The sequence below is a fragment of the Corvus kubaryi genome, unplaced genomic scaffold (genome assembly GCF_017639235.1).
Source record: "Corvus kubaryi isolate FWS band 111438036 unplaced genomic scaffold, C.kubaryi_AGA036_p1.0 split1-37355, whole genome shotgun sequence".
NCBI lineage: Eukaryota > Metazoa > Chordata > Aves > Passeriformes > Corvidae > Corvus > Corvus kubaryi.
In genome coordinates this window covers 42690-56267 of record NW_024582078.1, presented here as the reverse complement: position 1 = coordinate 56267, position 13578 = coordinate 42690, and the positions used below count along the sequence as shown (strand labels likewise).

At 54.7% G+C, this 13578-nt stretch overlaps 1 protein-coding gene across 3 annotated transcripts in view; it reads left to right on the top strand.

Annotated features, from left to right (window-relative positions):
* The first annotated feature begins 5755 nt into the window (after window positions 1-5755).
* The window catches only part of CACNA1S (calcium voltage-gated channel subunit alpha1 S), a 47635-nt gene continuing 39812 nt past the window's right edge, over window positions 5756-13578 (top strand). For 2 of the 3 annotated variants that reach the window (XM_042013505.1, XM_042013504.1), the window contains exons 1-2: window positions 7800-8045; window positions 12097-12202. In XM_042013505.1, coding sequence (XP_041869439.1) covers window positions 7885-8045; window positions 12097-12202 — 267 coding nt within the window. In that variant the 5' untranslated portion in view covers window positions 7800-7884. Of the gene's footprint in view, window positions 6015-7799; window positions 8046-12096; window positions 12203-13578 lie in introns of those variants that run through there. The other variant, XM_042013506.1, reaches the window with a different exon arrangement.

Below are 13578 nucleotides of genomic sequence, written 5' to 3'. Positions count from 1 at the left end.
TGTTTTGTGTGAATGTATAAATCAACATTAAAGGCATGTTTGTTTAGATGGCTGCATCTAAAAAAAAACAACCAAAAAAAGCGCAAAGTAAGCCTTTCCAGAAAACCCTCTTCCCCAGTGTTGGAGGTTAGGATTTTTCCTTCATATTTTCTTTCTCTCATGGAATTTTTCTCCCATTTCTTGCCTGAGAAATGGGAACAACAGCTACTTAAGAGACAGAGATGATGTAGCCAATGTGGCCAGGGAAGGGGGAAGGGGTGCAGTTTGCTACCGTTTCTTAGCTGGGGGGTTTTCTCTTGGGAAGTGAAGAGATACCGAGAGGTTTTCCTGGGGGTTCAGGTACTGGGCTCAGCTCTCTCTGTCTCAGGATCAGAGTGGGGACAGGTGTGGTTTTGGTGCTGGCCTGTTAGTGCCCAGAGGATTCGCTGTTACTGTGGAGTTTTTGTCCTTCACGGCTTCTCCTTACCGTAGGTGAGCCTGTGCTCACAAGAGCAGCTGTTGAACTGGGGCCTTTTCCAACACCCGACCTCACTGGAAAGGGGACCCCAACCCCCTTCCCCCCCCTCCGGAGGGAGCATCTCCCAGCTGCGTGCGGAAGCCACTGCCCAGCCCCGCTGTTTTCTGCCGTTCCTTCAGGGTTTTTTGCTACACTTTAATCCAGCACCCCGCGTCCGCCTGACCCCCGCAGCGCCTGGCACGGCCCCAGAGTTTCTGCTGCATTTTGTTTGTCACCCCGGCTGTGGCCGCCTCTGCTGTTCCAGCCGCCGCTCCGGGGTTCCTGCTACAGCCCATTCTGCCATCCCGAGGGGCACCGGGCTCAGCTGCCCCATGGGTTTGTAAAGGAAGCCGCTTTTCCATCCCTCCCGCCGGCCGAGCCGCCATCGCCGCCTGAGGGGAGACGCGGCCGAGCTCGCGCCACAGCGCCCCCTGCCGGCGCGGGGGAATCACCGCACCCGCCCTGCCCGGCCGGGAGCCGCCAGCGCCCCTGGCGGCCGCGAGAGGAACTGCAGCGAGGGGAACGGGCCCGCGGCGGGAGAGGCGGAACCGGGTCTGGAACCGGCACCGGGTCTGGAACCGGCACCGGGTCTGGCACCGGGTCTGGAACCGGCACCGCGTCTGGAACCGGGTCTGGAACCGGCACCGGGTCTGGAACGGGAACCGGGTCTGGCACCGGGGTCTGGTACCGGCACCGGGTCTGGAACGGGCACCGGGTCTGGAACCGGGTCTGGAACCGGCACCGCGTCTGGAACCGGGTCTGGAACCGGCACCGGGTCTGGAACCGGCACCGGGGTCTGGAACCGGGTCTGGAACCGGCACCGGGTCTGGAACGGGAACCGGGTCTGGCACCGGCACCGGGTCTGGAACCGGCACCGGGTCTGGAACCGGGTCTGGAACCGGGTCTGGAACCGGCACCGGGTCTGGAACGGGCACCGGGTCTGGAACCGGGTCTGGAACGGGAACCGGGTCTGGCACTGGGTCTGGCACCGGGTCTGGAACCGGCACCGGGTCTGGAACGGGCACCGGGTCTGGAACCGGGTCTGGAACGGGAACCGGGTCTGGCACCGGGTCTGGAACGGGAACCGGGTCTGGAATGGGAACTGGGTCTGGCACCGGGTCTGGTACCGGCACCGGGTCTGGAACGGGAACCGGGTCTGGAACCGGCACTGGGGTCTGGGACCGGCACCGGGTCTGGAACGGGAACCGGGTCTGGCACCGGCACCGGGGTCTGGAACGGGCACCGGGTCTGGAATGGGCACCGGGATCTGGCACCGGCTCTGGGTCTGGCACCGGCACCGAGTTCTTGAACCGGCACCGGGTCTGGTACCGGCACCGGGGTCTGGTACTGGCACCGAGTCTGGTACTGGGTCTGGCACCGGGTCTGGAACCGGCACTGGGGTCTGGCACTGGGTCTGGAACCGGCACTGGGTCTGGAACCGGGTCTGGTTCCGGCATCGGGTTCTGGTTCTGGCACCGGGTTCTGGTTCTGGCACTAGGTTCTGGTTCTGTCTGGCGTTGCTGCCACTGCTGTTGTTTGTTTGTCTTGTTATACATATATACACTAATAAAGAACTGTTATTCCTTTTCCATAGCTTTGCCTGAAAGCCCCGTAATTTCAAAGTTATAATAATTCGGAGGGAAAGGGGTCATATTTTCCATTCCAAGGGAGGTTCCCATCTTCCTCGGCTGACACCTGTCTTTCAAACCAAGACACCCAGCCTCTTCTCCTCTTCCCAGCTCCAGGGCAGGTGGTGGCTTTTTTGCCTGCTGTGACCCAGACAAGTTCATTCTCTCATCAGGTAACTCAAGGCAGAGCTATTTTACATGCTGGCGTTGTTCTGGTTTAAGAAAATTTAAAGAGGTGGGCACTCTAAAATGAGTAACCTCACCTTAATTCCAACCTTTCCACCACTGAGGAATGGAATATGAGTGGATATAAGTGAAAAAGTAACAGTTCACTAACAAACGGAACAGCAACAGGCAAAAAATAACAGTGAATAACTGCTAGATACAAAATTGCTAAAACTCACAAACCCCACAGGAGCAAAGAGAGACCCGCAATGCCCGAAAATGCCCTTCCCAAGATGGCACCAGGCAGGGGCAGCCACGTGGCTTGAAGGACAAAGGGACCAGATGGTGTCAGATCCTTGCCAGTAAGGCAGGAGCTCACGGAGCAATTCCAGTGGCAGCCAACGGCCTGGCAGCTCGTCTGTGTTCAGCATCTTCCTCGTGGCAGGAGAGAGGCAGCAGGATGGGCATGGCAAGGCGCCCGTCTTGGTCTTGGTCTTGGAGGCTTTTTCTTCTTCCCAAGTTTCCGTGACAACTTCTTATCTGGGGTTTTGACTTGTAGGTGCAACCCTGGTAAAGGGGTGCTTTCTTTCTATGTAAATACTGAAGGCCATGCGTGCATCTCCAGGGGCCATACTCAACAGGAAAAGATCAGGGGGTGTGGAAGTAAACTCTTAGCAAATGAAAACATGTCCCTGCTTTGGGCTGATGAATCCTGCTGCAGCTCCATACCTGCATGTCCAAGCAGGAGCAAGGCTGAGCACAGGTGCCCAGGTTTTGGTGGTGCATCCTCCCCTGTGCCCTCCTCCTTGGGCCTACTCTTCACCTCAGCAGCTGCTCATAAGCCTTGGATGCTGTGCTGATTTTTGCCTTTTTCTTTTATATATTCTAGGTATTCTTTACACATGTATTTGTAGCCTATTCTTGTATTAGTGGCTGGTTTTCCCAGTAGTTTTCCATGCCCTTTCCTTAGGCAGAAAGACAAAACACATTCCAAGGGCCCCCATCCTATCTTGGTTCTCCCTGGCTACCAAGGTTGAACACAGCTCTTCGAGACACATTTTCATGAACAAAGTACATCTAGTACCAAGGTGGGGGCTCCACAAAAGGGTTGGACCAGAAGGGGGAATTACCTCATCACCTGTGCTTCTAATTGGGAATTCTTGTCAATTATGCTAATTTGCTAAGCTTACAAACTGTGTTCACCCCGTGGGAGGTGGGCTTCTATGGACATTTTTCCATAACTGCCCCTGGAGGCCTCCAATAAAGACCAGCTTTTATATTACCTCCTATACTAATATTATCCCAAAAGCGTGTGTTGTTTCATTTGTAGGTTCTTAAGGCATCGCCTTGACTGTACCAGTTGGGCAGTGAAGTGTCGCTGACTGTATCCAGAGCATGGTAAAGGTGGGAATGATTCTGACTGTACAGGAGTCTTCCGTGACCAACCAAGGTGGAGAAAAAAGGATAAGCAGTTATCCTTTTAGCCTTGGTAAATCATTTATCTGACTTCTCACTTGAGTAGAATGGTACCATTGTTCCCAGCTTGGGTTATGGCCAGGATGGAAACTTGGAATTGATAGGAAAGATGTGATAGGAAAGAGAATTTAGGCATTACTTTATTCTGGCCAGGATGTACAACAGAAATTATTTCATCCACACATGCCTGGGTTGTGCAGTGAAATTCATTCCATCACACATGCATCTTTACCAGACTTTTCACATATTTATACATACAAAACCACAAAGAAATTCTTGTTCATTGGTCTTAAATTACACAATTCTTAGTATTCAATCTCCTATTGGTTATTGATCCCTTTGCCTTCAATGCTAGTTTGGTCTTCATTCTTTGGTTCCCTTATCAATCTTTTCCCAGACCAGATGTTGCCGGCTGCACCCCTGGGGGTAAGTTCATGAATAGTCATTTATGTCCATTTATGTGTATCTTCTGGCTACTCCCAACCCGTAGATATTAAGCTCATCAGGCCTTGCCGGGTGAACAGAGTCTTTTGAAGAGAAACTGCAATTCCCCTCCCCCTGGGCAAAGCTGAGCAAACTCCTGACTAAAGTTACATAAAAAGTTTTGAAAGTTGTATCATTTCTGACACCATGGGCAGGGACAACTTCCACTAGACCAGGACCCTCCAAGCCCTGTCCAACCTTGAACACTTCCAGGGATGGGGCAGCCACAGCTTCTCTTGGCAACCTGTGCCAGTGTACTTCTGTCATATCTAACTTATGGGTGACTAAAGCCAATCATTTTGTGACCCTACCAGCTGAGGTCCGGAGCCTTTGGAGCTCTCCTGGACCACAGTGGCTGCACCTGCACCTGCCTTGGAATGGGAGTTCATGAACCCTCAAGTTTGTGATAACAGTCATGAACCCTCAAGTTTGGAAAGATGGAGGCTGAGGAGGCCTTGGCTGATCCCCCCACCACACTCCTCAAGGTGCAAGCCCCACCTGTTGAAATTCACTAAGGGATGTGACATATGTCCCTGAACCTGAGGGGAACTTTTGGCAGACTCCTCTGCAGGGATCAGCACAGATGTACACGTCTCTGCATGTGTGTGAATTGATTATGCTATGAGTGCTTTTGTTGTGAGCCTGTTATTAAGTCACTGTTAAAATGTAGCCAATGCTATTGAATGTTTAATTGTTAAATCAGTCCATGACTGAGTGCTGCAAAACTCTTTTGCACCCTGACTCTTTTGCATCCTCGGTCTCCATGTAAATCATCCTAAATGGATTCCAGTCTGATTTTCCTATGCATACTTCAGCCATGTAGTCAGTAACAGGGTGAACATCGTAATTGAACTCCCTTAAGTTGCACTTTCACAAATTTGTATTAAAATATGCTTTTTGTCATCACCTTTGTATTAAAATCTACTTTTTGTCATCACCTTTGAGTGCCCAAACCATTCACCGGTGACACCAGTGGGCACACACAACTCCATACACGTGTGGATATACCCATATGTGAGTCTGGCCACAGAGATGGAGCCCTCACAGGAACATCACCAGCAGCATCAAAGCCTCATGCTGCTCCCCGCTGGCTAACCAGTCCCTCAGTCCTTGACTGGAAGAATACACACACACCCCCCCAGACGCGTGTAGGTCCATGCACACACGCGTGCAGATCCCTTGTGCACACGCGGTGTGCAGAAGCCAGCTCAGCCTCTCCGCCTGCCCGGCAGCTCTCCCTGGATCTCGCCCCGTCTCTCCACTTGCGGCCACCCGCAAACACCAGCACTCGCTGTCCCCCGTGAATTCCCACCCGAAGGCGGCCCGAGGCCCTGCTCCGCTCCCGGGAGCGAGTCGGGGGCCGTGCGGGCACGGAACCGCCCGGCAGCGCAGCAGCTCCGGACCGACCGCCGGGACGGCAGCGGGGCGGGGAGAGGGGCGGGCAGCGGGGCCGCAGAGGGACCGGGACCGGGAGAGGGAGCCGGGAGAGGATGGGGAGGGAGTGTGGCTGGCAGCGGCGCCGGACGAGCGGCAGAACGGGTCGGAGAGCGGCGTACGGCAGTTTTTGGCTCGGCTCGGCGGCAGGAGATGGCACCTGCGGGAGTCAGACCCCCATCACGGCCCAGCTCCCCTTGGGACCCTTCCCAAGGCCGTGCCAGTGCGGTGATGGAGCGGGAGAGGGACATGCAGGCCCAGGAAGTGTGCGAGGAAGAGGAGAAGGGCTGTGAGGGGGTTTCACGAGGAAGCAGTCTCTCGCTGCCCAGCAGGTGAGAAGCGGCTCCGTCGGGCAGAGCGCTGCAGCGTGTGCGGGAGCCGTGCCGGGTCCGGGGGTGCCCCGTGCGAACCGCTCCCGGCCGGGCGAGGGGCGGCTCCGGGGGTCTGCGAACCCAGAGGGGCTTCGGGGATCCCTCCCACAGCCCCTGCCCGCTCCTCGCTCGCAGCCCCCGTCCCCCTCCTCCTCGAGGTCCCCGGGCGTCCCAGGCAGATGTTCCTCCCGGAGATCCCCACTAGATGGGCCCCGCGGCTTTGCGGTCCCTGGACAGGTTCTTCTGCACAGGCAGCAGCGGGAATGTGGCTCCTGGCTTCCACTTAGGGTTGAGGGGGCAAATGACGGCTAAGTGAGAAGAGGGATCTGCCTCACGCGGAGGCGGGGCTGGATCCCGCGGCAGAAATGGACTCTGATTTGCACAAAACGCAACAGAATGGTGTAGAAGGGGGCAGATTGCTAATTTAACCCTAGTGAAAGGTGCCCTTGGCCACGGCAGGGGGGTGGGACGAGATAATCTTCAAAGTCCCTTCCAACCCAAGCTACTCCGGGATTCTATGAGCCCCTTTACAACCGAGGCCACCTTCCTCCAAAGTACACCAACACTGGCTGGAGCAGCTGCAGGAGTTGCTCTCCCTGCCGTGGGCTCCCCGATCACTCCTTTCTGGCCCCCAGCACAGCCGGCTGCACTCCTGGCAAGCATTTCCCTCGCCAGCAGAATGACCCCACGAAGCTGCGAGCAGGGCAGCACAGTCCCGTGGGTGGAGCAGCACCCTGGGGTGCAGGAGGTGGAGTGGGGCTCACTGGTCAGTCACAACAGCTGTAACATCTGTGCACCAGGGAGGCCATTTGCTGTGGGACATTGCTGTAAGCAATTAGATCTCTGCAGTTATTTTGCTGACAGTCTAGAAAACCCCAGGAAAACCCCCATGAATAACACTTCTGGTGCCTCAGTCCCCTGCTGTGGAAGGTGCTGATAACCCGCCTCTCTCCTTACCTCAGCTCGGGAGTTACCATACCATTCATCCAGTTAGGCTTTCCCAAGGCCAGCAGGGCTTGGCAGGACACAAATCCAACCCCTTGCTGGGTTCCTGCATCCCCAGACATCCTCCATACCCTGCATGCAGGACTTACCTCTGTAAGGCTGAGCAAGTGGTTGAGTGACTGGTGCCAGCCAAGGGTTTCCTCTGTGCCTCCAGAAGAGCAAGCCTGAGCACTTTTTGGACTCACCAGGATTCCCTGGAGCTCTGAGATTGGATCTCCAGCCAGTGAAATGGACCCAGCCTCAAAGACCCTGTAGCCCCCCAGTACCACACGGCCCAGGGCTCAGGTGACCAGTGTGCACCGGCTGATGGTGAAATCCTGCAGAGAACTGCAGATGGGATGAAGGGGGGACACTGGCCGGAGCTGGCTTCTCCATCTCCCCCTGCTGTGATTCAGCAAATGCAGGTAGCCCCAGGCTGCTTCCCAGTGCAGGGGGGACGCTGGGGACAGAGCTGACCTGGGACACAGGCACTTCTCTTTCGGAGACAGTGCCCAGCACGGGCAGCCTGTCCCACCCCCAGCCCAGCCAGTGGCACGCCAAGCACTCGCCCGACTCCCCATGTGCTGGTAAAGAGGGAACAGCTGCAGGGGCCCTTCTGCTGCCTCAGGAGCTGGGACAGCACCCAGAGTCGGGCCGGGATCTAAATTTAAACTCGTGCTTTGTGTGTTTGTACATGCGAGCGCAGGCTCCAGCCCCCACTCCCCCACCACCTCCCCTGCTGCAGGGAGCAGACAGAGACCCAGAGGAGCTCCAGCTGGCTGGGACCTGGGGAAGGGGGGCTCGACTGCAGGGGAGGAGGGGGAGAGACAGCTAGGGGAGCAACACCATGGAGCCTGCTTCTCCCCAGGGTGACGTGAAGAAGAGGCAACAGAAGGAGAAGTCCAAGAAGCCGGTACCACCGATAGCTCCTCGTCCACCCAGGGCTCTGTTCTGCTTAACCCTGGAAAACCCTCTGCGGAAGGCGTGCATCAGCATCGTGGAGTGGAAGTATCCTCTGGCTGCGGGGGCTTGGGGGCAGTGTGTGGGTGCCTGTGAGCATGGCACGGGTGCTGGGGGGCATGAGAGCTGTCAGCCTGTCCCAGGCTCGTGCTGACTGTCCCATCAGGCCTGTAAAAGGCAGCGAGGCACTCAGGGAGCCCTGGCCTAGGCAATGGCTGTGCAAACTGGGGCATGAATAGGCTGGTGGGGAAAGCTGGGGCTGAGGAGCGGGTCAGGCCACGGGGCCTTTGGTGGGGTAGGACAGGGACAGGCAGGGACAGCCTGGGGGCAAGGGACTTGTGGGAGTGAATGTGCTGTGCGTGTTGTGTGCTGGGGAGAAATGGGGGACAGGCTGTTGAGAGGGGAGGGGGTTTGGTGTGTCAGGAGGGGGCACAGTGCCCATCCTGGGGCGGGGGTGGGGTCAGGCTGGGGGAGTGAGGGCTGGGGACAAGGTGACACCCTGGGAGAGAGGTTTGGGGGTGGGTAGTGAGACCATGGTGGGTCACTTGGGATGGCTCTTTGTGTGTATCACCATTTGCCTGATCCCACAGCTGTGCTGTGCCCTGGTGGGGGGCTCCACCAAATCCTTGCTGACATAATTGGCCTCTCAGCTCCCTTTCTCATCCCTCCCTGGTACTGCTGTCACAGGTGAAGGCTTTTGTAGGTGATACTGTTCAGAGGGATGGTCTTTCTTTGTGCCTTTGGCTTACTGTTGTAGCGTGGGTGTTGCTTTTTGACCTTTTCACTGGGGCACTGTAGCTCAGAAATACCAAAAAGTCATGTTTCTGCCATGCATCCAGGAACTATCACTTTGTTCACCTGTATTTTATGTAAAGGAAGAGAGTGGGAGATGAAATATTTCACTTTGATTTCAGCAAAACATTTGGGCTCTAGCAAAAATGATGGACTGGGGAATGGAATCAAGTTCTTCCACCACAACTTTTCTCATATTCTCTTATCTTTGTATTCCTGGCCTTGGCAGGATGATCCCAGCCCTGGCCAGGCTTTACTCTAGGAGGTGGCTTGGTCACTTTAGGCTGGATGTGTTGCTGTGGGGATACCAAAACCATGCCCAGAGATGCTGCTTTGTCCAAAGCCCAGGGAGCCCTTGGCAGGCGTGAGGTCATGCTCACAGCTCTGGTGGTGCTGAGTTTGAGGCCTCTTTCCTGTACTGCAAAGGGACTCTCTGCCCTTCAGGGAGTAGGAGCAGAGCCAAAATTGGGGGGTTCTCATTTTATGTGTCTCTGGCAAGAGAAACGATGGTTCTGTGGGCACACAGAAGGGAGCTGTGCCTGTGTCTTAAACAGGCACTGAGTAGGGAAGAAACTCGTGTGTGCACCCGAGTGGCAGGGGAGGAGCTGGAAATAGGACTTACATCTTCCAGCAGGCTCAAACACGTTCTTCCTCCGGGGCCAGCACATGCCAGAGCAAATGCATGGCACAGTGGGGGGATCTTTCCTGCATCAGGGCTCTCTGGAAGGGCAGAAGGGTGGGGATAAGTGGGTGCCCCAGCAGAAAGGTGGCATGTGCAGGTGGTTCTGACCTGTGCAGGACAAGTGATCCAGGGAGTCAGGTTTCTCCAGCCCCTGGCTGTATTTATACCCAGATGCACCTGGCTGCCCTCACTCAGGGATCAGGGTATGCGAGGCGTGACAGGGTCAGGTCGTTCCAGTTCCTGTGGGTTATTATGGTCTGCAGGGACATGCAGGCTGCTGAGGGGAGATTAGCTGTGACCCTCTTCTGTGCGGATACCAGGGCTGTGGGTTCAGTGTGGCAGTACGTATTCCTGCTCCTTGGGCCCATCACTGCTGTGTAGCTGCTGCTGTCAGGGTACAAAGCTGAGCCACAAGAGTGGGCCTGATGCCTTAAGATGTCCTTTCTGGTGCTGCCTAAGAACTGATGCCTTAAGAGGCCTCCTAGAATCAGAGACTAGACAGGAATAAGGGAATAAGAGGTATTTATTTGAAAGGCCTTCAAAGGTACACCCTGGGGAGCCTGAAGCTGTTCTCGAAATGGATCCCAAGATGGACCCCAGGTCACAAATTCTTCACACTTTTATAGGTTTGGTTCATTTTCATAGCAGGGTTAATTCTCCAATGAAAGCTTCAGTTTTCCCCTCAGCTTACCCCTCTTTTGAGGCTCTTTGGTTTATACTTTTGGCCTAGGACAGTCTGGGTGTCGTTGGAAAGCAGGGCTGGAGAGGCTTTGTTATGTCACCTAGCATGAGAGAGCAGAAATTAACAGGCTACAAGAAACTTCAGAATCACACAGCAAGCAGTACAGAATTTGAAAAATATAAAGGTTAAAACCTAAGGCATCAGGCCAGGGTCTTTTTCAAGTAGTTAAAGGGTGGGTGCCATCACTCCACTCAGCCCAGAGTGGGTGAAAGTCAGGCTGACTTGAGGCAGAGGGGGTTTTATGCTGAAATTTGCTCTCATCTCAAAAAACCCATGCTCATTAGAACAAGGAAATCTGAATGTTGTGCAGCTTACTGGGTGTTGTGTGCATGACAGCCAGTCCAACAGCTTGGTGGTTGTTGGGATGTGTCTCACTTTGTGACGCCATTCTGGTATTTCAGGTCATTTTGCAGCCAAGAGAACTTAAGACAGATGGGCGAGGAGTCTGGGGACCCTGGAGGGCCACAGAGCTGCAAGAGGCAAAGGCCTAATTCCTGCTGCAAGGGAGATGTGGGGACCCTTGGATGCTGTGTGGGGGGAGCACACTGGAGAGAAAGAAGTCAAATTGCAGGACAAGGAGATGAGGAGGATGCTCTGGGTCAGTGGCAGGAGGCAGAGACACTGTACCTGGTCACACTTCATGTCTGGGTTTTGGTTCAATTTGTTTGATTCCCACTGCATTTCTACCTCATAACTGTGCCAGACTTGAAGAACCACAAGCAGCAAGTGGATTCCAGTTACAGGAGCTCCAGCCGAGGTCACCCTTCAAGGAGGGCTTGTCTTGCTCTGTCCAAGCAGGCAGGGAAGCCTCCAACCCCTGGGCTCTGCCTCATTCATTACCTGGCCACAAAGGGGAGCAGCTTTTCCAGCTGACTTCAGTTTTTAACGTGTCATCAGGTTGATGGATAGAAAGGTTCAGAAAAGGAGAAAAAGCCTGTGATGAGCCCAGGACACAGCTGACAGCACTCAGCCAGCTCAGCTGGCCATTGTGGATGGCATGCTGCCCAGGTGCCCCTCGCTCTGTGATGCTGGACTGGACACTGGTATGGCCACCAGAGCCCAAGGCAGCCCTCAAGGGTGAGTGCTGGGGGAAGCAGAGAGTGGGGGTCCCTGGAGGGAGAGCCTGGCTGCAAATGATGCCCTGGAGCCAGAGTTTGAGCTCTTTGGAGGCTTCAGGAAAGTGATAGCTGAAGCTTGTCCAAGCAGAGCAGTGACAGCAGCAGGAGCCTGCGAGTGACCAAGTGCTTGTCCCAGGGTCTTCATGGGGTAATAGTAAGTCATCCCTTTCCTTCTGAGATGTCAAACAGCAGAGTTTCTCTCTCAAAGGGGGTGGTACAGTCCCAGGCTGAGCACTCTGTTCTCTCCCAGCCCCAGGCACTCCTGGGGACAGTCGCAGGAGCGCTGCCTGTCCTGGGGCACCGAGGCTGGAAGGACACCTGGGGCTGTTCTGCCAGAGGAGACCCTGGATGAGCTGGTTTGCCCCTGGATACCTTCCAGCTAGGGCCATACAGCCCTTGTGAGGCCTGAGCAGCAGGAGTCTCCCTCGAGGATGCTGAGTGCAGGTGCTTAGGTTCAGTGCCTACATTGTGCAAACCGGTCCTGACCCTTCGTGATGGTTCACTGAAGGATGAGGAGGGGGAAGCCACCAGCTCTCCTGTCCCTTTGTCCTGTGCCACAGCTGACCCTCTGCAGCAGCCATGCACTGAGTGTCCAGGCCCTGCAGCACCTGAGGATGTGCTGAGGCTGAGGTCTGGCTGCTCTCTGTGCTCTGCCCCCGTGGGGGGCTGGTTCTCCACCCACACCCCAGCAGGACAGGACAGGGCAGGGGTGGGATGGTACCTGCTTTTGCTTTCCTGTCTCCACTCCTTAACACTTCCTCTCAGACCCTTTGAGATCATCATCCTCCTCACCATCTTTGCCAACTGTGTTGCGCTGGCCATCTACCTGCCCATGCCTGAAGATGACACCAACATCGCCAACTCCAGCCTGGTAAGGAACAGTTGGGACCCCTGCCCGTGGCCCCGGGTGGCCGAGGGCTCTGCAGAGCTGCTCGCTTGGTGTGACACGGGTACAGGCTGGCAATACCTGTTCTGGGGGCATCTGCTGCCCCAGGGGTGCAGTCAGGCAAGTGTGGGTCCAGCCAAAGCTGCTGCAGTCAAAGGCAGGCAGGGATGGGAAGAAGTGGCTGCTAAATGGGTTTTCAGAGGGGCTGAAACCACCTCTGGGCTGAGGTCAAAGGCAGCAGGTCGGTGTGTGAAGTACATGTGAAGGAAGAATTGATGCCAATTAAAATAAAAAAATCCCACTGATTTTTTAAAATCACACTTTCAAAGGGAAACATTCTGTTCCAGAAAGGCTCAAATGGTTTGTTTCAGTGTTTTGGAGTAAATTCTTCTGGCCTTTCCTTTCAAAACTGTATTTTAATTTGGCTACTTTTTATTTAAGAGGGGGAAAAAACCTGTTTCTGTTAGGCAGAAAGATTACTCCTTTCCAATCATTCCATTTTCTTCCTCAGTCGCTCCAGTTTTCCTGGAATACGATGTTTTGATGTGACCCAAATCAACAGTCTGCACTATTTTTAGTTTACCACTCCTTTCTACTCTTCAGATCCCCGCTGTGGTTCAATCCACATTGATTTCCATTGAGAGACTGAGGGTGATTGAATCAAAACGTCTCAATCCCTCCTTTTAATGAAATGCTCTCTCCTGCTGGTTTCAGGGCTCCTCAGGGTAAATGCCCACGGAGGGGCAGTTCCTGGGGTGTTCCTTCAGCCTCCTGGCCGGTCTGACCAGCTTCCCCAACCCCTCGCACTGGTTTTGGATTCTTCCCTGGCTGGGGGAGCATAGCAGGGTTTGGTAGGTGCAGTTACCTCAGGGGAGAGGTTAAAGAGGCAAAGCTGGGCAGGCTGACCATGGGAAGCAGGAGATGGGGACATGTTGCTGTTGTACCGGGAATGGTGAAAAAAGCGGCATACTTCGATCCAGAGGAAGGGGATGGGATTATTTATTAATTTCCAAACTCGTTTCTATAACCTGGTTCACTTGAATGACATAAGGTTATTGTCCTTTGATCATCCACCTCTCAGGATGATTGATTAAACCCTACAACACCCATTTCAAAATATTTCTCCAGTCAGTATCCTAACAATACTGCATAACAAGCTGCAGGTGGCAAGATAAAAGTATTGTTTACAAAAACCTCTCACTGTTCCCAGCTAGCGTGCGTGTGAAAGCGAAACTTCCACATGGATTCTGGCAGAAAGCTGGAAAATTTCTCTGCATCAAGCTTTCAGCATCCACAGGGCCAGTGGGGATGGGGGCTTCCCTCTGGGGGGGCTCGGGATGTGGCTGAGCCCAGTGAGGGCA